The sequence below is a fragment of the Brienomyrus brachyistius genome, chromosome 6 (genome assembly GCF_023856365.1).
Source record: "Brienomyrus brachyistius isolate T26 chromosome 6, BBRACH_0.4, whole genome shotgun sequence".
NCBI classification, from domain to species: Eukaryota; Metazoa; Chordata; class Actinopteri; order Osteoglossiformes; family Mormyridae; genus Brienomyrus; species Brienomyrus brachyistius.
In genome coordinates, this window is record NC_064538.1 from 18,375,939 (window position 1) to 18,403,089 (window position 27,151).

General features: G+C 43.8%; 1 protein-coding gene across 15 annotated transcripts in view; it reads left to right on the plus strand.

The window, feature by feature from the left end:
• Positions 1-27,151, plus strand: part of dlg2 (discs, large homolog 2 (Drosophila)) — a 214,765-nt gene that overhangs the window by 162,532 nt on the left and 25,082 nt on the right. For 13 of the 15 annotated variants that reach the window (XM_049017487.1, XM_049017488.1, XM_049017492.1 and 10 more), the window contains 3 exons: positions 7,438-7,594; positions 9,454-9,556; positions 25,671-25,785. In XM_049017487.1, the coding sequence (XP_048873444.1) occupies positions 7,438-7,594; positions 9,454-9,556; positions 25,671-25,785 (375 nt within the window). Of the gene's footprint in view, positions 1-7,437; positions 7,595-9,453; positions 9,557-15,497; positions 15,698-22,513; positions 22,730-25,670; positions 25,786-27,151 lie in introns of those variants that run through there. The other 2 variants (XM_049017501.1, XM_049017502.1) reach the window with 2 other exon arrangements.

The window sequence follows — 27,151 nt, forward strand, 5'->3', positions numbered from 1 at the left end:
GCCTGTCTCTGAGTGCCATGCGTGTGGGTGGCTGTCCTATGTGGATTCATTGCTCATTTCATCTGGGACCTAAACTTGACAACCTTTACATCATTTGTCTGGGTCCTTCACAGCCATGCTACCTGCATTTTTTTTTGTCAGTGACTCATACTGGTGTGAAGCTGAAGACTGAGTGTTGATGTCTGTCGGTGGCTCAGCCATATCTGTGGGCTTATCACAGTGCCATTATGGCAATGAGAGAGCTGGCCTTTAATCTTCCTTGAGGGGGAGAGTATAAAAAGTATTAAAGACTTCTGTCAGCACATATGAAAGATTCTCGTCAGCCCAGAAGATTTGACAGACGGATGACAGTATTGACATGGACGCTGTGAAAAGGTCAACCACTTGGTCTCTGAAAGGTCCCATCTTCAGGGTGGCACATTGGGGGATGCTGGGGGGGGGGGGGGGTCACCCGCTAATGGTGGCCGCGGGTACTGTGTGAGTCAATACGCTTAATGAAAACCTACAAGTCATCAGGTTATTGATCCATCTCGTTGGCCAATTGACTTGCGGCAACCTTACGAAAGCTCTTCGGAATCCCTGTAGACCTCATCAGTTACCATCCCGTATTGTTGATTTGCAGCATATCTATACTAAAAAAAAAGTTTATTCTTTACTGTGCTGGAGTGACATTCGGCAAACATATCTAGTCTGTATCACTCAAAATAGAATCAGGTCCCTTTCTCCCCTGTGGTTCTCTAGCGGAGTCTTGGATCAGTGATCCCTGATTGATGTGTACCAGACCAGTGAATGGGAATGAACGTTTGTGGACTGTAGATGTGTGTGCTATCCCCTTTCCATCCAGCTGGCTGCAATGCAGCCATGGCTTCTGTGTGTGCACCACTTTATGCATTTCATGTACACTATATGGACGGAAGTATCTGGACACTTAGTTATCACACCTACAGGAACTTTTATGGCATCGCATTCTAAATCCATAGGCTTCAATACAAAGTTGGTCCCCCTTTACAGCTATAACAGCTGCCACTCTTCTGGGGAGGCCTTCCACAAGATTGTGGAGTGTGTCTGTGGGAATTCTTGCCCATCCATCCGGAAGAGCATTTGTGAGGTCAAGCACTGATGTGAGACATGAAGACCTGGCTCACAATTTCCCTTCTAGTTCATCCCAATGTTGTTTGACATGGATGAGGTCAGGGCTCTGTGCGGGCCAGTCAAGTTCTTCCACGCCAAACTCACCCGACCATGTCTTTATGGACCTTGCCTTGTGCGCTGGGGCACAGTCTTGCTGGAACAGAAAAGGGCCTTCCCCAAACTGTTCCCAAAAAGTTGGAAACAGAATTGTACAAAATATCTTGGTATGTTGAAACATTAAGAGTTCCCTTCACTGGAACTAAGGGGCCAAACCCAACCCCTGAAAAAACCAGCCATCTCCACTAAACTTTACAATTGGCACAATGGAGTCAGGCAGGTAATGTTCTCCTGGCATCCGCCAAACCCAAACTCATCTACCGGACTGCCAGACAGAGAACCACGATTCATCACTCCGCATAACACGTTTCCACTGCTCCAGGGTCCAGTGGCAGCGTGCTTTACACCAGTGATTCCCAACCGGGGGTACGCGTACCCCTAGTGGTACGCGAGCACATTACAGGGGGTACGTGGAAAAAATTTTTATATTTAATTTCCCTGATGATGGGTAAATATTATCAGCCATTCCATTAGCTGTGCCCTGGTATAGAAAGAAAATCTATCTGGGATGTGTTGCTTAATGAATTAAATGTTCAAGTTATGGAGATTTAATAAAATGTTTTAAATTTGATAATCAGTTGTACGTTCTACTTTTATTTAATCATCAACACATTTGACAAAGGGGGTACTTGTGGTATGAGAAAATCTCTCAGGGGGTACACAATTCAAAAAAGGTTGGGAAACACTGCTTTACACCACTGCATCTGATGCTCAGCATTGCACTTGGTGATGTGACGGCTGCATGCAGCTGCTTGGCCATGGAAGCCCATTCCATGAAGCTCCCGGTGCGTTTTTTTGTGCTAGGGTTAATGCCAGAGGAAGTTTGGAACTCTGCACTTACTGAGTCAACAGAGTGTTGCCAACTTCTATGCACTATGCACTCAGCACTTGGTGACTCCACTCTGCTGCTTTACACGGTCTGCTATTTTATTGCTGAGTTTCTGTTGTTCCTAAATGCTTCCACTTTGCAATAATACCGCTTACAGTTGACTGTGTAATATCTAGCAGGGAAAGAATTTTTTTAACTGACTTATTGTGTAGCTAGCATCCTATGACAGTATCACGGTTCAATTCTATCACAAATGTTTGAAAACCTAAAGGCATGACAATCTATACCTGTGGCAATAGATCTGAATGATACACCTGAATTCATTGAATTCATTAAGAGGTGTGTCCCAAAACTTTTGTCCATATATCATATATGTACGTGTATGTGAGTGTGTGCGTGTGATACACACATAGTGTTTAATGCACCTTGCACTACTGTGCACTTTTCAGATTAGATGCCAGACTGCATTTTATTGTATGAGTTCTCATTCTTATGCAGTGACAATAAAATTGAGACTAATCTAATCACAGCTAGCTGGCTAACATTACAGCATAGAAATGTACTCTGCTGTAACTTTTAACTAGTCTAATGTTAGACTGGAGCCTAACTACTTGTAGCTTCAATTTAATATCTATCAATAAAAAAAATCTCTGGTTTTCTAAAACATCAAAATACTACGTGATTTGGAAGGGTACGTCTGAAACGAAAATGTGTTTCGGGACGTATCTGCTAAATTAGTAGATTTGTGCCAGTTTGCATCTTTGTAAAAAGGCACGATATACATGCCATTTGTGTTACAAGTTAAAGTAACGTGCGAGAAAGCAATTCAGGATATCTGCTGTGTCGTCCGACTCGGCGATTTATGCTGGTGGCGAAACTGCATTGGGAATGTAAGCCGTCAGCAGATTGGTGCAGTATCACACTGCGTGAGAAAAAAACGACACGTCCTAATATCACTTTATCATCCTACCTCTAACGTATATAGAGCACTCCCTCCCCTTCATTCATCTGGTAGGGGGGCATTCAATTTACATGTGCCCATGGACTTTAAAGGACCATGATCCAGCACTGGCTGAGAGGCCTTAGGGGGGCCTTTAAAACTCACGCTTCTTCTGTGATTTTCCTCTGAATTTTATCCACACCTTGTGGCATTTTTCAAATTTTAGATTACAAGTTCAAGTTGGGCATCTTTAGCGGTCTGGCTCCTCGCCGTCCTGTTAGGCCCCAGTTGCCATAGTGATCACTGGTGATCGAATGGTGATTCTCCACAGCAGCTCCTTTGTCAGAGCTCCTGGCTGTACCAGCGGAACGTGAGCGGGCTACTGGACAGAAACGGTCATGTGATGAAGTGTGACGCCTCCTGCCAGTCCTTGGGCTTGCAGCGTTTTCATGACCCTGGAAAGTGTGTGATAGGCTGGTCAGTGCGAGAGCTGTTCCTGACTGGTCCGCGTGCTGCTTCGGGTGGTGGGTGGCAACATGGGCCATCTCGTCTGTAGTGGGGTGGCATCTCAGTTAATGTTGACCCCTTCTGCCAAACTAGGTATGTCTTCTGGAAGTATTCAGGACATTCAAGACATTCTTCCTTGTGTCCAGGGGGTGAAGCTGTCCAGATGGCAGCCTAGTGATCATAGACTTAGATGATAGACTTAGACAATAGCGATATTAGCATAGAACGGCAAAGTGTAACTGAAGCTGAAAATAGACCGAGGTGTTTATCATTTAGTGCTGAAACCGTCTGAGATTCGGTAATGAGACGGGAGGGTAACATCTCTGCTGAATTAGACGTGATACACTGGGGGGTGCTGTAAAGGACATTAACGAGTTACACATCTTATAGCTAGCTGGTAATGATAAGGAGCTCTCTACTCTCTAAAAAGGTCATGGGAGCTGAAGGACTCTGACAGGAGTGATTTTTAAAGGTCAAACCACAGATATAAAATGGCAGATCGTAACTTCTGATGGAAAGGAGAATATTAATTTGTTTTTTTGATCAGACTAAGTTGGGAAGGAACAGAATTTGATTAGCATGGAACATGATACGTTGTCTGTGGGATCTAAAGTTTGGTCATATATTTTTGTGTTTGTTGTTAATGTATTGTTAGTAGTATGTTTACCGAGTGAAAAAAATCCCCTATCTACATTCGGGACATTTTAGAAAGAGGGCTGTAGAGATACATTAATAGCAAATTGCATGGATGGAATCACCAGTGAAATGAAGCAAATGTCGATCAGGCTATCATATATGGGGGAAATGTTTAGGATTGGGGTTAGACATTGATATTGCTGGATTTTGTAAATGATAGTATTCATTTTCCTTCTTAATGATGACTACATATTGCATTTTTGAAATATTCCTAGATTTTTTTGGATGGGGAAGTGGGGGATTTGCAGAATGGCCTCCGGTATAAAAGCCAAACTCCACTTTTAAGACCCAGACATCGTGAATTTTCTGATAGAATAACTGTGGATAAGAGGCCATCTGTTATTTCAGTCATAGTCAGGGCCTCAGATGCCAACATGCTGAAAATAAGACAAGATGAATAAAAGATCTCCAGGCATGCAATCTGCAATATTTATAAAACTGGCTGACAGCTCAGTAATAAATGGACCTGCTATAAAATTTGTATTTCTGAGCTTGGAGAAAAATGAAATCTTTTTTTCGGAAGTAAATTGCTCTAGATGTTAAACACTTTTTGATATACCTTTCGTTGACATTACCGAGGAAAAGAAAAAACGTGTGAAGGATTTACAGCACAACAGTAAAGCAAAGGGCTACATTAGCCACAAAAAATAATCAGAAAGATTGGCCAGCGACGTATAAGCACAGCAACTGGCTCAAAACGTTCAGAGAATGCGTGACATTGTTAGATAATATTTTAAGTAGCCACAATTAATGACATTTCCAGGCAGTCTTTTGGTAAGTGACACATTGCCGTACCCATTCAAAGGGGACGATGCGGAATGTGGAACTTTGGTTGGCTTCCAAATGGAATAAATCAAACTGGATGAAAGAGGTCAGGCCAGACCAGACAGAATGAGCAGCGGTACATACAAGGACATGGGTCGGCATGGGAACTGTACATATGCATTAAATCGTCACATCTTACTTACAACGTGATTAGCAAATGTACAAATTCTTAAGGATTCACTTAAGAGATGCATTTAATGTCTTTATTCTCCGTAACAGCCAGCTGTGCGGAGACCATATTTGAAGTATAAAAATTCAGAGGTAAAAACAGAGGCAAATTCACCTTTTTATGCTCAAAGCTGAACCTAACGACTCACACGGCTGATCGGTCGTTTTATTGGCCTTAAAACTCACATTAGAAAGCAGGACAGGACCAGACCATCGAGGGAATTTTTAAAAACTGCACAATGAAATTAGTGGTCGGTAAAATCTTTTAAGTAGTTGAATTATTTTGTATTCTTGCAAGTTCACTAATTGTTACAGCATGTTGAGTGTTATAACCTGGGAATACGTCGGCTGTACTTTAAACAAAGCGGTCAGACGAAGTGACGAGCTGAACAAAGTGGTCAAAACTTATTTGAAAAAAACATCCTTGAATCCTTATTGGTCACTAACGGAGTGAGGAAAGGCTTTCCATTGCTGAGGATGAATGTGTTTTTGTTCTCCTAATTTAAAAACTGTGTGTGTGTGCCACTGTATGTGGCTATTGAAAATAGGTCCATCTTGTTAAGGCAATCTATTAGTTGCACTGTGCCTCCATCTGGTGGCCGTATTTGGAATATGCATCTTAAAGTGGTGGAGCAGCACAGGTGTAATCAGATTACTAAAATACCCTGCACGCGATAACAAGTTTCCTACCAACATAATATCTAATTCATTACTTCTGTTTGTACAGTGTCTGGATGTATCCTTTATTAATGCAAATTCACTTGAATATTTCTACGGATTGCGGATGGTGGATGAGCTATTAATAAAGTATACTCACCCTAGTTGCATTCAGTATTGTCTTTAAGACAGCGTGCCAGTACTTATCATGCCTAGAGGGTTCTCTGCATTCCTCCGCACATGTACGCACGTGGGTGTCCCTGCCTTTAGAAAGAGGAGCCATGTGAGGGGAATTCTTTGGTTTCCGGCTAGATCGAGTACTCGGTGGGCTGGGGCGGAAGGACGAGAAGAAGTGGTGGCCCAGTTAGCGAGGCCCTGCAGGGGGAGCTACACTTCCACAACTAGGTCGAAGGAAATGTCACACCGAGCGCACTCTGTGGCTGCGAGCCTCGCTGCTGTGGCTAGGCGGGAAGGAGCTTTGGCCAGAAAGCGCTTTCAAAAAACTTAGAGTGGGCTAAGAGAAGTGCCAGAGGGTGAACAGTCAGGGGCTGCCTGTCTGCCCCGAGTAAGGACAGCTCAGCTTGGGTGGTAGGAGATACTCGGTGTGAGGAAGAGAGCTGTGCATATCAAAAACAAAAGCCTCTTTGGCCACTTCATAGAAAAGGAACTATCCAAAAGGTCTCAGGCTGTCAGCTTCCGCATCCCCCTTCTGCGATGGTTTTGCCTTATGAGGCTGACCACAGGGTGGGAAAGCGTGCATGATCTTATTGGTGTAAAATAGAAGTACCTGCGCCACCTTATTTATCTTTTTTTTTGTTTGTTTTGTTTGGTATCCTGAGAAAATGTTTCATACGTTTTTCATACAGGTATTGAAAACAAATTTAAAAGGCATTCTATCGCTTTAGGAGTTGTCACGCACTAATGAATGGGCACTAACTGGATAGCTCAGGCGATGCTGAATGACATGTTTGTCACAATGCAAAGCACTGAGCACAAGGGAACCTGGGAACATGCAGGGTGGACACTAGTGGAGAACTGTGGTATAGCAGTTGAAAAAGAATTATCTGATAGCTATTCATTTCCATTTCTACATCCAAAAAAGATGAAAATATCAATAAATGTGGCTTTGTTTTAAGCACCTTAGTGAATAAAGCACCTAAAACGTGTTACGTACCATTCTTGACGTATTGTCAGCTGATAATCAACAGACGTGGTGACGAGGTACGCTTCAGTCTCGGAGAACTAGTTCCAGGTGCTAGAAGATTTCTGTTTGGCTTTTCCATGCAGGGAGTGGCGTTGGTGTCCTTGTCTGCAGACACCAGTTATTCTCAGCACAGGGACCTGGCTCTGCGTCTCTAGGAGACGACTCAGAAATGGGACAAGTGGTGTTTAAGTAGAGCAATCCCCTGTAGGGCTTGTACCATCGGTAGAGCAGACACGGGAGTGGGCACGCAGGCGGGCACGAGAGCCGGGCGTGTGTGCCGTGCGTGTACGTCTCCCCTGGCCGGCCGAAGATGCTGAGCCCCACGGACTCTGACTACCTGTTCTACCTGACATGCCTGTACAGGGAGCCTCGCAAGATCGTCCTGCACAAGGGCTCCACGGGCTTGGGCTTCAACATCGTGGGCGGCGAGGACGGCGAAGGCATATTCGTCTCCTTCATCCTGGCGGGTGGGCCGGCTGACCTGAGCGGGGAGCTGCGTCGGGGAGACCAGATCCTGTCGGTGAGTACGGCCCTGCGGCCACTGCGGCAGCCTGAGCTCAGGCGTGTAGGACTGCTGCCCGGGACGTGCGTAGGGGTACCTTTGGTGTACTTCCAGCTGTTTACTCTTTATTACTACATTTTTAGTATTATTTTGTGTTTATTATTTTCACGGTGAGCATGCCAAGTACACTCATCTTTCATTTGCATTTTTGATAAAATATTATAAAGTTGCTTCATTTTTCTCGATTCACTGTGTCCAGTTTTCAGAGCCTGCCTCTCTTAACCTGAATCTGCTTGTTGAAGTCAAAATGCTGTGCTCGGATGTATTTTACGGGTTTGAATATTAGGTGATTTAATGTATCAATGAAACTTATTTAAAAATAATGGTGGCATTATTAAGGTAGCGATGCTGAGGTATGGAATGCTAATGTGCCAGTAGAAGCAATGTTTAAAGTATATATATTTTGTGTTATTTAACCAAAATGAGTAAATAAGTTCAGTCAATTGGTAAGCGAAGCAGCACACAATCAAAGGTATAGATAAAAATAAGATTGTATCATCCTTTAATTTGTTTTTGTTACTAATAACAGTTTTAAAAACTTTAGATTTAAAATATGCTTTTCAACAGCAACAAGATGTAATAACACGTGCCATCAAACTCAATAAGCAAAATATTGCTCAGTATAGCAATAAAATTGAGCCATAAGACCAAGTTTGATGCTGCTGTTGTTTTTATTTCCAGTTGAGGGCGCTGTTATACTGCTCTGCCTTACAGTCCCGTTCCACAGCATGGAAGCTCTTAGAAAGACAAACTGTCTTAGTTCTATAATTAATTTGGAGGATTCTCCTTGATGAGCATATTCTCATCTCCAACGAGGTCATAATCTGTGCAAATTAATGGCGACACAAGAAAGTATGGAAGCGTGGCATGAAGAAAAAGACTAAAGTGGGTTAGAGAATGTGAAATACCATTCATTTACTCTCCCTGCTACAACAGGATAAGCCGGCTGGATGGAAAATTACTTTATTGCCTCATCATACCTGTGCTGAATCGAGCCTGCAGTCACATTTTCCTCCCGCTTAAAGCATTTATCTTCAGGCTGTGAGCTTACAGCCCACCCGTTTGCCAGTGGCTTACCAGTGACTGTGGGGTGAAGTGGGTGATTTGTAGTGATGCTGTCTCAGGGTTCTTCACAGCTGCTGAGCTTCCCATGACTGTAATAGTGACGGAATTCACTGCAGTGATTTTTAGTCAGTCTGAGTAGGATGCCACTGTTGGGTCTCCTTAGGACAGTCTGCCCGCCCCTGATCTCCATGATTCCCATAGATTTTTTATGTTAGTGTGAAATATTCTTTCCATCTTTGTTAATAATGTTTGGTTATGTTGTCCTTTGATGATTTTAGACTGCGTCTGATTTTAGGTGATTTTAGACTGCGTCTGATTTTAGGTGATTTTAGACCGCGTCTGATTTTAGGTGATTTTAGACTGCGTCTGATTTTAGGTGATTTTAGACTGCGTCTGTTAGCGAACACACCTGGGCAAATTTGTATGCTTGTAAGTTTTGTGGTCTTCTTTTACTGTTTGATCTCCAAACCATCTTTAACTCTGGGATTTCAATCTGGGATTGAAAGAGACCTCAGGCAGGCTTCAGTTAACCTTCTCTGACACTCAGCTCTCCAAAATAACATAATATTTGTTTAGATTAGGATTCAAGCACATGGACGTGGTCTACATTTTAAAATATTCACTAATGTCACAGCAGAGCTTTGGCAGGGCACTCCATTTGAATATCTGCAATACACTCCATAGTGGGATTTGAACATGTTCCGTTCTAGTGCTGTGCAGTGATGGTGCTGTTTTCCGTCTGCCTCGTGCAGGTGAATGGCATCGATTTACGAGGTGCCACCCATGAGCAAGCGGCCGCTGCGCTCAAAGGAGCGGGCCAGACGGTCACCATCATCGCCCAGTACCGGCCTGAAGGTGAGTACCGGCTCAGCCCTTGAAGCTGGTCTCAGGGGATTGTCTGGGAACAGTCTGGACCTCTCTGCTCGTGGTCAGAAGAAGATGCCCCAGTTGTGTTATGAGGGGAGCTTGCCTTTGTGAAAGAAGTGAGAATGTGGGTCTTTATCAGACATGTAGAAGTTGGTGGATTTTATGCCTTTTGGTAGCAAAACTTTATGTGACATCCAGGACAAGGGATGGAATATAGGGGGTAATTTTTTTGTGCTGATTTATGCTCCTTTTTAAATTCATACAAAGAGAAGAAGGTAGCACAATGCTAGAGATACTGGACAGTGTGATGCTGGAGAAAGTGACTGACCTGTGGGTCGAACATCCTCCGCGGTGTTGGCAGAGGGAGATGGCAGTCTGCATGTGGAGCTCCGGGTCGATCTGTGCAGCCAGAGAATTTTTAATGTGTCTGTACAGTCTGGCATGTTATCTAGGACTGATAAAACACCAGGGGGGGGGGGGGGGCGGCAGGTTCTGAATATCAGAGCCAAATTCACAGGGATCCGCGGTGACCCTGTAACAGTGCAATTCAGGCCGGGGTCATATTAGTCGAAACCTAGGGATCTGCTCCCTCCCCTGTCCTCACCCTGTCGCTCTCTCCTCTCGCCTGTCAGACTTGGCCTTGTGCTCCCCAAGACGGGCCCTGTCTTCCACTCCAGGTTTGTAGCATGTGATCAGCACCGGGATCACAGCTGGTGGTCGATTTGGCTCGGCATTTGGCATGGGGGTTTGTCCTAGATTGTATGTTACGCATTCTGAATACTGTGGTTGGGGTGGGGGGATGCTGGACTGCAGAAGAGAGCATGTACCTGCATTTATATTTGCCCACGGCCTGCAGTATGATCACGTCCTCGTTATAGTTGATTGAACCACCTACTGCCCCCTGTCACCCCCTCCCAAACACACAATAAATGTGCCCTTATACATAGATTGGGCCAAAGGTTGCACTACTGGATTGTTACCACAAGAGGGCACACTCACCAAAAGCTTGTAAGCAAGAGAGAAGTATTTTGGAGAAACGTGCCGATAGCCCCTAACAAGTGAGCAGACAAATATCAGGCAGGAGCTCAGTGTGTTTATCACTGAAAGGTCTGTGGGTCGTGTCGCTGCACATCACTGCTCGCCTGTGGGTTTTCCATCGCGGCTCCCGCTCCTGCAGAGGTTTGCTCTGCCACGCTTGGACAAGAAAAAGGCCTCTGCATTGCAGTGATCGCATGCTGTTGGCAGTGCTGCAGTCTACAGTGGCGGGGGGGGGCGGTGTGTGCGGGCTAAAGGACGTACAGCAGCGAGCTGCTCATAAAACTCCCACTGATCTCCACAGGGGGGCGCACTTCTCCCTGCCTCCCACATGTTCTGTCTCCACTCTTCTGGAAGATGCTCTCCACCCCTGCCTTCTCTCTATACATCCCCCTGAAGTATATATATTCTCCCAGTATGCAAACGCCATCCTCACTCGGCAACACTTTAAGTATACGAATATTCCTCTGCATGCCAATGCCATCCACTCTCTTCTAGAAAATTCTTCTAACCCCTGCCTTTCTCTACAGTTCACTCGTAAATATTCTTATATTCCGCCTGTATGCAAACTCAGTCCCTACCCTTCTAGAAGGATTCTCCTGTATCCTGTATCACTCTCGTCCAGAGAATCTTCCTCCACAGCTGCTCCCCAGAAATGCCCTCCTTCTTCCTGAGGTGTAAGATCTCATGGCAATATATTAAGACCCCCCTCCCCACACCCCCCCGTGGTCAGTGTCTCGTTTCCCTCCACTGCCAAGCATCTCTACCATTTACTTTTTGCCTCCCCAGCTCTCCGGCTCCGTTTCCTCACCCCTGCAATGTTCCCCACTGCCCATATAGCCATTGCCTGTGGCTGATAAACCACGCCCCCCCCCCACACACACACACACACCCCCCACCCTGGGCACTCTCGCTGTATCACAGTGAATGAGGTTCCTCAGCTGGTTCTCTGTGTTTCTTCTCACTTGTTTCCCTAAGATATTCTGGAAAGACGTCTCATCCTCTGCTGTGATTATATCAATGCCAAAGCACAGATTTATATATCCGTACAATATTAGAAGTTGTGTATTGTAACTGTTGCCTCCAGCTACTGGATGTGTCCTTGGTTCATAATCTAGCTGTAATCACATCAGTATTGCTTTTTATATTTTTTTTCCTTTCTCTTTCTCTTTTAAAACAAATTTTTTCCCATGCATCATTACTGGCAGCCCTTTACTCATTTTCTGTAATTCGAACGGAATGCCTTTCTGCGTAACAATATGTCCTCCCAGGATCTGAACCCACAACCTACTGCCCCTAGTTGCCATTATGTCCAGCAGCTCGGGCATGTGTAAGGCATACCACATAAATCGCTTACTCACCACTGATCAGTAAGTTTAATCTGGTTGGTTAAAAGTGGCGGTAGATATGTACACACTTGTCAGTCCGAGACTATAGAATCTAAAAAGTAATCAGTTTTGACACACTAAAACACACCACAATGTAATGTGTTCTCTGCATTTGACCCATATGTGACATAGTAGGAGGCAGCTAATTCAGCACAGGTGGAGTAGTACCTTGCTGGTCAGGGATTCGAACCAGCAATCTTTCAATTACAAGTGTGCTTCCCCAACCATTAGACTACCACTGCTTACTGATCTTATTTTGTTAACTTTTTTAAGCATTTTTGGATAAAGGCAGATCTAATACATTAATTTATGAGTTGCTACCGATGAATAATATGCTTCAGGTTAATAACAACCCTGAAAGTCGTCAGGAGGTTTTTCTTTGCGGCTCGATGCCATGCTGGCCTGCGAGAAGGATCCTGTGCCACCTCGCGAGTTTATGAACACGGCCGGTGCGAAGGTGTGCCGGAAATACACAGAGATCCGGTTCCCATTTTTGCTGGTGTCAGAGACCTCAGCCGAGCCAGCTGTGGAGGGAGCCAAGTGCGCGTGGAGTGACATGGATCTTGGAAGAGCTTTGGTGCTGGATTGGTGTGTATGCGTGCGCGTGTGCGTGTGCATGTGTGTCAGGCACTGGGCGGGTGGTTGAGTCAGGAGACTGTAAAGTGCACAGAGCACATTGCTGTTCTTTGCAAACCTTTCTTAAATGCCGTAAAAGGCCAAAGGGCGGGGGGTTGTGGGCCCCGACCTTTCTCCTGTTGCCTCGGTCCCGGAGGCCTTTTCACTGCCGTGTTCCCTCAGCAGCAGTCAGTCCCTGTAAAGGGCATCAAAGCTGGTCTCTAAAAAGAAAATGGCCAATATTTGACCTTACTGCTGACATTTAGCATCTGCAGAAGGCCTGTTTGTCCACATGTGTACGCTAGGGCCCTGCCAGGCGCTGACGTCCTGCTGGCATACTCTGTCTGCGGCCTTCCTAAAGAGGCAGATCGGCGTAACGAGAACCGCTCAAGAGCTGCTTGTTAGATTAGATTACACAATATTACATTACATTGCATTGCATTACATTACATTTGACTTCATTGTCATTGCACAGAGTACAAGCATTCAGACAATGAAATAAAATTTGGCATCTAATCCAGAAATGCAGAGTACAATATATACAGCTGTACAATATATACATGTGTGATAATTAAATAGAAAATATACATCTATATAATACTATATATGGTGTGGTATAAATAACGCTTTATATTGCAGTCACAGATGCTGTACAATATATACTCATTATTTGGTAACGATTTACAGTAACTGTAACTTCGTGATGGCTTTATGATGCGTTCATAGGACATTCATAAGCAGCATGTAAGTATACCATAACATCCTAACATACCTTAACAGCTTTAATATACATCAATAGCGAACATCATATGGTTATACAATTATAATGTTTGTTCTTATCATACAATGTTTGTTATAGATGTTAATGTATGTTAGAATGTTAAGATATACTTAAATGCTGCTTATGAATGTCCTGTGAATGCTTTATAAATGCATAAATAAAATGGAATATGTCCATTTCAAGTATTGCTTATGCTGCAGTTGAGGAAATGGGGCACCAATGAAGTGCTGAATGGTTTTCACAACTCATTGGTCAGCCGCAGAGCAGCTGCTATACCACACCGTGATACTGGTAAAGATGATCTCAATGGTACACCCGAAAAATTTGGTCAGGATCTGAGGTGACAGATAGGCTTTCCTCCCAGTAAGAAAGGATGATCAGGGTGAAGGAGATTCCTGATCAGGGTGAAGGAGGTCATGGAGCAGGAGAAGTCCTCATGTGTGCCGTCAGGACCTTGGTGATGTGGTTGGTTATGCGCTCCACCTCGGTTCCATAGATGTGATTGAGGTTGTGTCTGCGGCCTCTAGCTTTCCTGATGTTCAGCTCCTTAGTCTTCCTGCCGTTGAGGGCCAAGTTGTTGTCAGCACACCTTGCACCCAAGTATTGTGATATCATCTGTGAACTTGATGCTGAGGATAGATTTGCACATAGGGAAACAGTCATGCGTGAACAGGGAGTAGAAGAGAGGGCTGTGCAGGGAGCCCAGCGCTCAGTGGCAGGGTGGAGGAGGTGCAGCTGTCTAACCTAACAGATGGGGGTCTGTTGGTCAGAATATCCAGAGTCCAGTCACAGAGTGAGGTGCTGATGCCAAGGTCAGCTGATGGAGGCCAGTCTTGATGGGAAGACGGTGTTGAATGCTGATGTGAAATCCAGAAACAGTATCCTGACATAGGCATAAACGGCAGCATGAAGTCTGAACATCCTGTCTAATTTGGAACAATAATCAAAAAGTCTGTCTCAGCTGATTGGCTCAGCTGAGGCACCATGGAAAAACAGAGTCGTTTGGTGCTAAAACAGGGGATCACAGAGGAGCGCGTCCTGGGTTCTTAAGACATTGGCTGCAGAACAGCCCAGTGTGAGTGTTTATAACCTGTTTTTAATGAAGAAATGGGTTTTTAAGGTTATGGTGTATAACTAGTCAGAAGCTCCAATTAGAGTAAGAACCGTTAAATTGCTTTTTTCATAAGTGACTTGACAAGCCCCATTTGGTTCCATTAGATCTGATTCACTGTGGTGCTTTAACAGTACACTGGGCTTAGAAATGGTGGGTCTCCATGTCTCCTGCTACGCCAAGACCACATTCCCGAGGCGATTTAGCACCCCCCCCCCCCAATCCCAGAGGCCTCGCTCTGACCTTTGCACCAAATTTGTCTTCGTGAAGCTGGCGAATCGGCCCCTGCCAGAACCCAACCCCCAACCCCACCCACCAGACTGACATGTTTCTTGGCATGTTCCATAACCAACGAGGTGGGGCACTGGTGCTCGTTCATGTCCAGGCATCAGCAGGCGTACAGACCCACCAGTATTAATCCTGTTCAGGCACAAATGTGAACAAAAGACAGGGCAGGTATGGCAGCTATCAGGGTCTCAAGGTGTTCTGTGGTTTGGGGCTGGTAACTTATGCTCTTAGGTTGGCCGGTGTAGGGACAAGTATTGCCCAGGAAAACAGGGTGGTCAGCATTGGGCCTTACAGGACACCATCCTTTCTTGCCTTTTCTTACCCTTGAGCTTCTCTGTACCCTCATTGGCCTAGTCTAAAAAATAGGTTAACTGTAACATTTGCTTGGAGCAAAAGGGTCAAGCAAGAAAATGCAGTAGAAGCTTAGACCCCATGAAAAGCAGGAGTGCAGGATCCGAGGCTCGCATAGGATGTCACGCCACTCCTCACCGCGGTCCTGCCCTCCCCCCCAATTATTAAACGATCCGGCGTCGTGCTGATGATACCCTCGGTACCCCCAAATGGAATTTTCCGCTTGGTGTTTGGAGTGCCATCTCCATCCCTGAGAAGTAGCGGTTGACTTTACAGTGTCAAGTGCCAGTTTACCCCCCTCCCACCCTGAGAGGCCCGCGGTCCGGCAGCCAGCTGGCGTCAGTGTTGCAGTGGAGTGGTGAGTCCCCAGGGAAGAGAGTCTAACAGAATCCCCCTGAAGCGGCTAATGATGCAGACAATCAGAGAGACACAGATGGATCCTGGCTCCTTAGCAATGGATCCCCGTGCCTTTCTCGCACTTTATGGATTCACGTTCGCACGATGTCGACCGGATGCCTTCCGGGACTCTCCGCAGGCCATCCTTGTATCTGCAGAAACACGTACGTAGGCTTTAATTATAGCCAGGTAACGATCTGATTTATAAAAGCACAATTTGTCAGTTGGTATTCATTCAGTACTCAGCTTGGCTATTTTTGCCTTGCAAAACGTTCATGGGCACAGTTAGTACTGGCATTTACTGGCAACTATACTTTTTTATTGTTCATTTCAAATTCAGGATAACAGAATTAAGATTTTGCTCGCTGGATACAGCCGGGCTGTTTCCTTATCACTCCTGTATTTGACTTGGTCTCATTTTGATTGATTTTCATATTGATATTCATTGACCCTTCAGACATAAAAAGCTTGGAATTCATCACAGTTGTCTGAAAATCTAAATTGCGTGAAGAAGAGGTTTCGCTTTGATTAAAACCCTCATGGTGATTGGTTGCTACCTATCCTATCTCCAGTCAACGTGCTGCCTTCTATAAGTAGTTTTGGTGTTTCACAGACTTTTTAAGCTGGCCGTTTCTGGATTTTTTGGATGGTGACCCTTCATTGAGGTGTTCCAATAAATATTTTTGTAGGCTGGGGTATGATGCATGGCCTGCTTGTGGTAATTTTCCCTGTTAATGAGTTGCCCTTTTGTTTCAAGGACTGGGCAGTCAGTTGGATCCTCATTCCACCCACCCTAACTGTGTTGTCTTCTGTCTGCCCCTAAACGGCAGAGTGCCTCGGTGAAATTGAGAAGCAGGTGGCCTCTAAGTGACACTAATAATGCCCGCCCCGGTTACATAGGGTTACCATCCTTGTCTTTTTCTTTTTTCTTGTACTGCTTTTTTCCGGACTGTATTCCTGCCGGTGACGTCATGGCAGCCAGCAGAGCGACACATCGGCGTCGTTTTAAGTGCGTCCGCCACTCGTGCTTCAGTGCAAGATGAGAGTGTGGCTGAGAAAGGACTCTAATGACAAGAGAAAGTCTTTTTTGTGTCAGTCTTTTCCTTTTTAAATTATCTTTCCTTTTTAATGCCATTGAAAAAAAGTTAACAATGAAAAGGGCTGCCAGACAACGGATACTGTACAGCATGTGCTTATGTGTGTGCATGCATGTATGCGTGCAGCGTGCCTGTGTGTGTTCATGCGTGTGTGCGTGCAGCGTGCTTGTGTGTGTTCATGCGTGTGTGCGTGCAGCGTGCCTGTATGTGTTCATGTGTGTGTGTGTGCAGCGTGCTTGTGTGTGTTCATGCGCGTGTGCGCGCAGTGTGCTGTGTGCATGCGTGTGTGCGTGCAGCGTGCCTGTGTGTGTTCATGCATGCAGCGTGCTGTGTGCATGCGTGCAGCGTGCCTGCGTGTGTTCATGCGTGCAGCGTGCTGTGTGCATGCGTGTGTGCGTGCAGCGTGCCTGTGTGTGTTCATGTGTGTGTGCGTGCAGCGTGCCTGTGTGTGTTCATGCGTGTGTGCGTGCAGCGTACTGTGTGCATGCGTGTGTGCGTGCAGCGTGCCTGTGTGTGTTCATGCGTGTGTGCATGCAGCGTGCCTGTGTGTGTTCATGCGTGTGTGCGTGCAGCGTGCTGTGTGCATGCGTGTGTGCGTGCAGCGTGCCTGTGTGGTCCTTGAATCCTTTTACCCAGGGCTAATGCTCTCAGCTTTTGGGGATCTACATGTCATGCTTTTATGGGGTTGGAGTTAGCAACAGCATGGCTGACTGTATTGTTGGGGAACTAGATTTATGATGTGCTCTCCAGTTAAAGGTGACCTTTCCTCAGCCCAGTCGTGTTCCCCAGCCGTGTTCCCCAGCCACGTTTCCTAGCCGTGTCTCTCTCCTGGCATGTGCAGAGCCTTACATATTCCACCAGGAGCTGATCAGACTGGCAATGCCAGAATTCAGTCAGCAGGCCGGAAGGCAAAATCCACCCCATATTAGATGGATGCTGCAGGCCCTCACATCAACCTCTTCTTACGAAGGGCTCACCTGGTTTTCTGGAACCTTTTACTTAACTTTTCATTAGTCACATGATATAAGCTGTATAACCAGTATGTTATCCCTCTTATAACTGGTATCTAGGGATTTAAGTGGGTTGCCTCTGAGTTTGGTGAAGTAACCCTCTGTAATCATGGTAAAGTTCCGAGAGGTTCTGTTTCTGTTTGTGTTGTGTTTGTATTTGGGGACTGATCCTCACTGCTGGGAAATCGTAACACTGCTTCCCAGACACTGTGCTCCACTGGACCTGAATCAAGAAACAGCTGTCGGTTGACCCTCGCTTCAAAGCAGCCACGGAGGGGGGGTGTCAAACCACCTTTCCCATAATCCCCAGGTAACGCGATTTGACGAGTGCTTCCAGAAAGAAATCTGCTTTTCCTCTGGATCACTCCATGCAGCTGTAGCTGTAGCAGCTATTAAAGCTTCGGTTCCTGCTTTAGTTTAGGGAGATGCCTGCTGCTATTTTTGGGGGGAGTTGGGGAAGCAACGCGCCTAGACAGCTGTCAGAGATGATCTGAGGGCCCAGTGACAGATGTGAGCAGCTGAAGGTCCACCAGCACTTAACGCTCTACTTTGCTGTTCTCTTCAGTCCTGCTTATATGCAGGTTTCCAAGTTGCTCCTGTTGGTTTTGCAATCACTGTTGTATAAGGACAGGAAGAGGAACACCCTATGTACATTCTTTGGTTAATAGTTAAACTCCAGTCTGTGAGACCTGTGTTCTTCAATCCGATAAATACACTGGATCTCTAACGTTTTACTTTTATCCTATACCTGAAATTCAGGAAATTTAAGTAGTGTAACATAGATCCTACTCGGAACTTGAGATTTAAAGGCTAGGAAAAAAACTGGGTAAAAGCCAAAAGAAAGACTAAAGTTCCTGCATGGAATCTGAAACATTTACATTGCAAACTTTAAGCTGCAAAGGCAGAGGTTTCGGGGGGGCTTCTGTGCCTGTGATTTGAAAGCTGCTGCCGAGAAACCTGTGACTTGAGCAAGTCCCTTAATTATCAAAGAAAAATTGCTCTAGGGACACTGGATAAGTGGCTGAGCCTCTGCACTCGAACCCCAAGCGTCACTCTCCCCTGTATGTGTCTGTAAAGTCTATGTCCTCTTCATCGTTAATTTAAATTACATTACCGATGGAGGTCTGTGTCCTCTTTGTCGTTAATTTGGATTATATTAGTGATGATGGACTGTGTGCTCTTTGTTGTTAATTTGGATTATATTAGTGATGATGGACTGTGTGCTCTGTGTTGTTAATTTGGATTATATTAGTGATGATGGACTGTGTGCTCTTTGTCGTTAATTTGGATTATATTAGTGATGATTTACTGTGTGCTCTTTGTCGTTAATTTGGATTATATTAGTGTTGATGGACTGTGTGCTCTTTGTCGTTAATTTGGATTATATTAGTGGTGAAGAACTGTGTGCTCTTTGTCGTTAATTTGGATTATATTAGTGATGATGGACTGTGTGCTCTTTGTCGTTAATTTGGATTATATTAGTGATGATGGACTGTGTGCTCTTTGTCGTTAATTTGGATTATATTGGTGACGAAGAACCGTGTGCTCTTTGTCGTTAATTTGGATTATATTAGTGATGATGGACTGTGTGCTCTTTGTCGTTAATTTGGATTATATTAGTGATGATGAACTGTGTGCTCTTTGTCGTTAATTTGGATTATATTGGTGATGATGGACTGTGTGCTCTTTGTCGTTAATTTGGATTATATTAGTGGTGATGGACTGTGTGCTCTTTGTCGTTAAATGTGGTACTGTCAACCCCAAAATTTTTCATACTCATACCGGATTTTGATTTATACAAACTTAGGTTTCATCTGGCAGGAAAATGTATATAACATGTCACCACAAAGTAAGATTAACTTATTAACATTACCAATTAAGAACTGTGTACTCTTTGTCATTAACTTAGATAATGTTAAGGATGAAGGACCATGTCCTCGTCGTCATTAATTATATTTTTTACTTAAGAGGGGTAATTTTCCTCATTAATTTGGATAACATTACTGATGAAGTACAGTTTCAGGTTCCTAGTTTAGATTATGTTACTGATAAAGGACAGTGCCTCTTCCTCATTTGTTTAGATTATGTTACTGGTAAAGGACAGTGCTTCTTCCTCACTTGTTTAGATTATGTTACTAATAAAGGACAGTGCCTCTTCCTCATTTGTTTAGATTATGTTACTGATAAAGGACAGTGCCTCTTCCTCATTTGTTTAGATTATGTTACTGATAAAGGACAGTGCCTCTTCCTCATTTGTTTAGATTATTTTACTGGTAAAGAACAGTGCCTCTTCCTCACTTGTTTAGATTATGTTACTGATAAAGGACAGCGCCTCTTCCTCATTTGTTTAGATTATGTTACTGATAAAGGACAGCGCCTCTTCCTCACTTGTTTAGATTATGTTACTGATAAAGGACAGCACCTCTTCCTCATTTGTTTAGATTATGTTACTGATAAAGGACAGCGCCTCTTCCTCACTTGTTTATATTATGTTACTGATAAAGGACAGCGCCTCTTCCTCATTTGTTTAGATTATGTTACTGATAAAGGACAGTGCCTCTTCCTCACTTGTTTATATTATGTTACTGATAAAGCACAGCGCCTCTTCCTCACTTGTTTAGATTATGTTACTGATAAAGGACAGTGCCTCTTCCTCATTTGTTTAGATTATTTTACTGGTAAAGAACAGTGCCTCTTCCTCACTTGTTTATATTATGTTACTGATAAAGGACAGCGCATCTTCCTCATTTGTTTAGATTATGTTACTGATAAAGGACAGCGCCTCTTCCTCACTTGTTTATATTATGTTACTGATAAAGCACAGTGCCTCTTCCTCACTTGTTTAGATTATGTTACTGATAAAGGACAGCGCCTCTTCCTCACTTGTTTATATTATGTTACTGATAAAGCACAGTGCCTCTTCCTCACTTGTTTAGATTGTGTTACTGATAAAGCACAGTGCCTCTTCCTCACTTGTTTAGATTATGTTACTGATAAAGCACAGTGCCTCTTCCTCACTTGTTTAGATTATGTTACTGATAAAGGACAGCGCATCTTCCTCATTTGTTTAGATTATGTTACTGATAAAGGACAGCGCCTCTTCCTCATTTGTTTAGATTATGTTACTGATAAAGCACAGTGCCTCTTCCTCACTTGTTTATATTATGTTACTGATAAAGGACAGCGCATCTTCCTCATTTGTTTAGATTATGTTACTGATAAAGGACAGCGCCTCTTCCTCATTTGTTTAGATTATGTTACTGATAAAGCACAGCGCCTCTTCCTCACTTGTTTATGTTATGTTACTGATAAAGGACAGCGCCTCTTCCTCATTTGTTTAGATTATGTTACTGATAAAGGGCAGCGCCTCTTCCTCACTTGTTTAGATTATGTTACTGATAAAGGACAGTGCCTCTTCCTCATTTGTTTATATTATGTTACTGATAAAGCACAGTGCCTCTTCCTCATTTGTTTAGATTATTTTACTGGTAAAGAACAGTGCCTCTTCCTCACTTGTTTATATTATGTTACTGATAAAGCACAGTGCCTCTTCCTCACTTGTTTAGATTATGTTACTGATAAAAGACAGCGCCTCTTCCTCATTTCTTTAGATTATGTTACTGATAAAGGACAGTGCCTCTTCCTCACTTGTTTATATTATGTTACTGATAAAGGGCCGCGCCTCTTCCTCATTTGTTTAGATTATGTTACTGATAAAGGACAGCGCCTCTTCCTCATTTGTTTAGATTATGTTACTGATAAAGGGCAGCGCCTCTTCCTCACTTGTTTAGATTATGTTACTGATAAAGGACAGCGCCTCTTCCTCATTTGTTTATATTATGTTACTGATAAAGCACAGTGCCTCTTCCTCACTTGTTTATATTATGTTACTGATAAAGCACAGTGCCTCTTCCTCACTTGTTTAGATTATGTTACTGATAAAGCACAGTGCCTCTTCCTCACTTGTTTAGATTACGTTACTGATGAAGGACAGCGCCTCTTCCTCACTTGTTTAGATTATGTTACTGATAAAGGACAGCGCCTCTTCCTCACTTGTTTAGATTATGTTACTGATAAAGGACAGCGCCTCTTCCTCACTTGTTTAGATTATGTTACTGATAAAGGACAGTGCCTCTTCTTCATTGTTTAGATTATGTTACTGATAAAGGACAGCGCCTCTTCCTCACTTGTTTATATTATGTTATTGATAAAGCACAGTGCCTCTTCCTCATTGTTTAGATTACGTTACTGATAAAGCACAGCGCCTCTTCCTCACTTGTTTATATTATGTTATTGATAAAGCACAGTGCCTCTTCCTCATTGTTTAGATTACGTTACTGATAAAGCACAGTGCCTCTTCCTCACTTGTTTATATTATGTTATTGATAAAGCACAGTGCCTCTTCCTCACTTGTTTAGATTACGTTACTGGTAAAGGACAGTGCCTCTTCCTCACTTGTTTATATTATGTTACTGATAAAGCACAGTGCCTCTTCCTCACTTGTTTATATTATGTTACTGATAAAGCACAGTGCCTCTTCCTCACTTGTTTAGATTACGTTACTGGTAAAGGACAGCGCCTCTTCCTCATCGTTTAGATTACGTTACTGATGAAGGACAGTGCCTCTTCCTCACTTGTTTAGATTATGTTACTGATAAAGGACAGTGTCCACTTTCCTGTTTATGCACATTACATTACAGATAATGTACCATTGACGACTTTATTGTGTCAGTCTCTGAGTCTGTCCCTGTCCTCACATTGCCCCAGTGCCTCTTTCTAGCCCCTGCCACTCCCTCCCCCCCTTAACGACGCCGGTCCCCCACTGTCACTCAGCACACAGGCAGCCTGGAGCTTTGCTCTCGTGCTTCATGTTGCTGGGCGGGATTTTTGTGGGTGCGTTCACGCGCACACTCACACGCATGGCACCGTGCTGGAGGCTGGAGACGGCAGAACCGCTCAGGAAGGTTAGCAGCGGTAGCAGCTGCTGGAATGACTTGCTGACTGGGGATTGCTGCCGCTCGCGCTTCGACAACTGAACACGCCGGTGAGCAGAAGAGGCAGCTTGTCTTTGTGCCGTACGAGTGCCGTGGTACGTTTGCCTGATTTAATTGAATTGATGAATTAATGCTTGGGTTTCCGTCGTTTCTGCATGTGCTGTCAATGATCCTTCCAATTTAAATACACTTGTTTCTGCTTCCCATGTAAGTGGTCTTTTGCAGCTAAATGTAAAGAATAATTCTGTTATTACTTAAATGTAGTTTAAGTTCATTGCTTATTTCTTTTGCAGTGTATCTCTTATTTCAGTTCATTCAGGTTTTATTTTACTCTTCCTGATTTTCGTTTGGATGTTTATTGATTTAAAGGTACTGATGAGGACAGAAAAGCAAATTTTGCTGCTCATTCTAGTCAATAAACTTGCTTACCAAATGCTTCATAATTTTTCTTAATTGTAATTTAAGGATCCATTGGCATTACTGGTAAATATTTTCTCTTAAATCTAGGATCTCATAGCAGACTTAATCCGCTATACTTGTTTCCGGGGTGTGTGGGTTTTTGAGGTTTGTTCACTGTGCCATAGTCACCACTAGTCTTCGCTTGTCCTGGCTATGCGCTCAGCAGAGATGTCGCCCCTCCCGTTTTCCCGGGACGGGTCTGGGCTCCACTTGGCCACCATTCACTGTTTTTTGAGCGTGGACTCAGGCCAGAGAGCCGGCGATGACTGACAGGAGGAGCCACACAGACCTGAGAGGGTGTCTTTCACAGCGGTGGCGTCGGAGGCGATCTACGCTTTCCAGAACGTGCCAGGGAGCGTGAAAGTGTGCATGTGTGTGCACATGTGAGTGCGAGACAGTTACTTCCAGCTCTGTGGCACCTCCTTAAAAACAGCCCCAGAGACAGACGCTGTCATCAAAAGCTCTTGCATAACCTCGAAAGGGACCATGTGATTCATCCTCACCTTTTAGAAATGGCTCGCTGTTCATAATCCTGTTCACCTCAACACCATCTACGTGTTGTCTGAGGGTGCAAGCTCCTCAGAGGGAAGTTAGGGGTGTGCCGGAATACATATTGACCACACCTCAGATACCTCCTCCTAGGGAAAATATTATACGTGCATTCATTTTAGGAAATGGGACATGATGGATTTCTTGCACTAATACATTTTGTATTTCATTAAGGACATAAAGGACGTTTAATTAACAACCTGGCAGCATCAATGCTAGTAACCTTTTTGTAGGACCTGGCATAATTCAGCCCATGTTTCCAGGAATGGCTGTAAACCTTGGTCCGTTTACCGGTTAACCAGAAGGAATTGCGGGGCTTCCCGGGATGACAGAGCGAGAGTTCTCGCTCCATTAGCTGCCCATTCAGGCTGTGGAAGCTGCCCAGGGAGGAGCTTCCTTGAGAGCGGACCAGAACCGCGCGCTTTGCTGTGTGGACGGCCCTGCCGCTCCACCGACACGTGGGAACCTCACACGTTTCATCGCAGCCAACATATACTATAGCCTCTGGTGTTTGGTTTTGTTTTGAATGCTATGTTTAAACAAACCACACAGAGTACTAAATAGTGCCAGTGATTCGGGGAACCAGTGGGTGTACCAAGATGTGGGCTCTTTTATTTTTCTGTTTGTGTATATTTCTGTACCCAAATAGGAGAACAAAAGCAAAAATATAAAACAGAAAAGGAACAAATATTAAGTACTCCTACTGTAAAAAGTGGTAGGCACTTACTGCCCTGTCTTAATCAGTCATACACCATCCAGAAACTGTGAATGGGGAAATGTATATTTATTATTAAAATCAAGTAAAATATAGTCATATGAAAATCTGTTATCAATTAATGATATTTCTTGAAGGTTCAGTCTTTTTCTGTTATAGAATTGATTTAACCTGTATAGTACATAAAAACATGCATGGTACAGTTACTACTCACTGGAAAACTTGCCTCTCTTGTGCTCACATTTTCCTACTAGCTGTAATTTTTTGATGCGTTGGAGTGCAGTTTTCTAATGTTTTTTTGTTGCAGTCAGTGCGGGGAATAATTTATTTGTTTGAAATCATAATTCAGAACCAGTGCTAATCAGTGTTTGACCAGGGAATTAATTTGACGACCTGATTATTATCTTAATTTATAATCACTGCTCCCAGTTCTGTGCGTTGCCTTTGTTTTGGTAATTTATTTAGCTATTACTGTTTTTTTTTCTTCACAATTTGGACTCTCAGAATAATAATAAAAATTGAAATACATTTGCACATTGTGGCTTATTCTGATTGTCTTATAAGTGTACATCTAAACTGATGTGAAGCATAGCCTTTGATACCCAAACCTTTTGCCTTATGCTGCTGCCAGTAGGATCTTGGGTCCCCTGTGAACCTACTCGGGATATAAGATTGGATGATGAATGGATGAACCATTGAATGGTATTAGACTTTGTCTTCAGCTGTCTTTTCTACTCTGATATCCCTTAGGTTATATCTTGCGTGCAAGTACGTACTTTCTGTTCTCCAACTAAAAATATACTGGCATCTTTGCCAAGCTTTTGTTATTTTGTTGGGTGCTGCTGTCCCTGCTGTTTACCATATTGTTCTTATCCTGAAAAGCCTTAGTACTGGCATTGTGGGGAGAGCCTGATTTGTGGTGTCTGGATAACACTGAACACGGCCCCTTTTCCATTTAGCGATCAAGCTGAGGGGGGTTTTTTCGGCCCAAAACACCATGTACAGGCATGAAATATCCACCGCAGTGATTTATTCTGGAGTTGAGTGGCATATGAGTGGCTTATCTCAGGAATCTTCTCAAGTGCTCAGAATGCTACCCGTTTCCTTTAAGTGAATAGCTGAATAGTTTGAAAACTATAATCAAGAAAGACCACAACCCACCCCCTCCCCAGCATGGTATCTCTCCACTCAGGTCTGTTTTTTTTCCCTTTTTATTGTCGAGTTCCGCATCTACCCCCTGCCCAGGGGTGTCTTTCTGAAGGTCGTTGTGGCTGCCTTTGACCTGTGGTCTCTCTTTTCAATCTCTCCTGCAGAGTACGGACGCTTTGAAGCCAAGATCCATGACCTACGGGAGCAGATGATGAACCACAGCATGAGCTCCGGGTCGGGTTCTCTGAGAACCAACCAGAAACGCTCGCTCTACGTCAGGTGAGGTGCTGCTCAACGCGTTTGGTGTCTCTGAAGGGCTGCCGGCGCAGAAACAATTCAAGGCCCAACTCTTGTGTTTCTGAAATGATAACTGTTTATCTTGACTTTGTTTCTCTTTAATTCAGGCTGTTGGTGGTCAACATTTGGGTTTGTTGGGGCTCAAGTGTTTGCTGAGGCAGGCTAACTTTTCTCAGAGTTGGGTAGCTCAAGGATCTTCGTTGTCAGCAAGGATCTGATGGTCTGTTCAATATGCGGAAGTTCTTGGGGGGGGGGGGGGGGGGTAACAGTAGGCAGGCAGACACACATACACACACATCCCACCCCATCCGAGCCTCTGGTCCTCTTCACTCATCTGTCACCAGTGAGTCCTTCCATGCCTTTGTTAATCTCGGCCCTCTCGGTTTTCCGGATGGGCTGGAACAGCATGTTCTACCAAGAGCTCTCCATAATAAACGCCCTGCTAAAAGCCCTCAAAAACTGTCCCGCGAATGTGTGATGACACCAGCATATTTGTGCCTGGTTTCTCTTCCTCCAAAAAGACACAAAAAGGCATGCTTTGAGCTGCTGTCCTGAAGATTTCAAGTGTCTTCTCAATTAAACTGCCTCCGGAGGCAGCAGCAGGAAATATGTTTGTACACAGGGAGAACTTCATCAGTGCAAAAGCCATCGTGGTATATGGGGAACAGCCACAGGCTGATTAATACGAAATACGTGCAGAATATGTCCAGTATTGCATTATGAGGAAAGCTTTCTTATGGAAAAACAGCCGTGCCTCATTTCCAAAGTAAATATTGTAGTTCATTTCTATTAATAGTTTGTCATGGTTAGCTTTTGATTTTTAGTGGTGTTTAACATGTGCTCCTTCATCATGTATCTGTATCGCCTTGACATTACTAAACAAATGTTCTTTAACATTCTTTAAAACATTGCATTCATAACACAATCAATGAAGACATGACAGTTTTGATATAATTTTATAACAAACATTACAGTTGTATAATCTGAAAATGTTTGCCTGTAATATAATATAAGACATGTTAAGTTATACTTACATGTTTGCTACTTATTGTTCTAAGAATGCATGATAAATTCATTTTGAAAAAGTGCCGAATAATGTGAATCGTCACTCTATTTTAATTTAATTAAAAATAGCTTATTAATTGTTCCCTTATTACGTAAGGTATGATACTATTTATATAGAATGTCCTATGTATGTTTATTCACTGCATTTGGATGCTAACTCCCATAATATTTTATAGGTCAGTCACTGACCATGCCGTGTTATATACAAACATAAATAATATCACATTTAGCAGTTTTTATTGGAAATCTTGCTAATCCTGCATCCATAAAACATGGGGTTGTT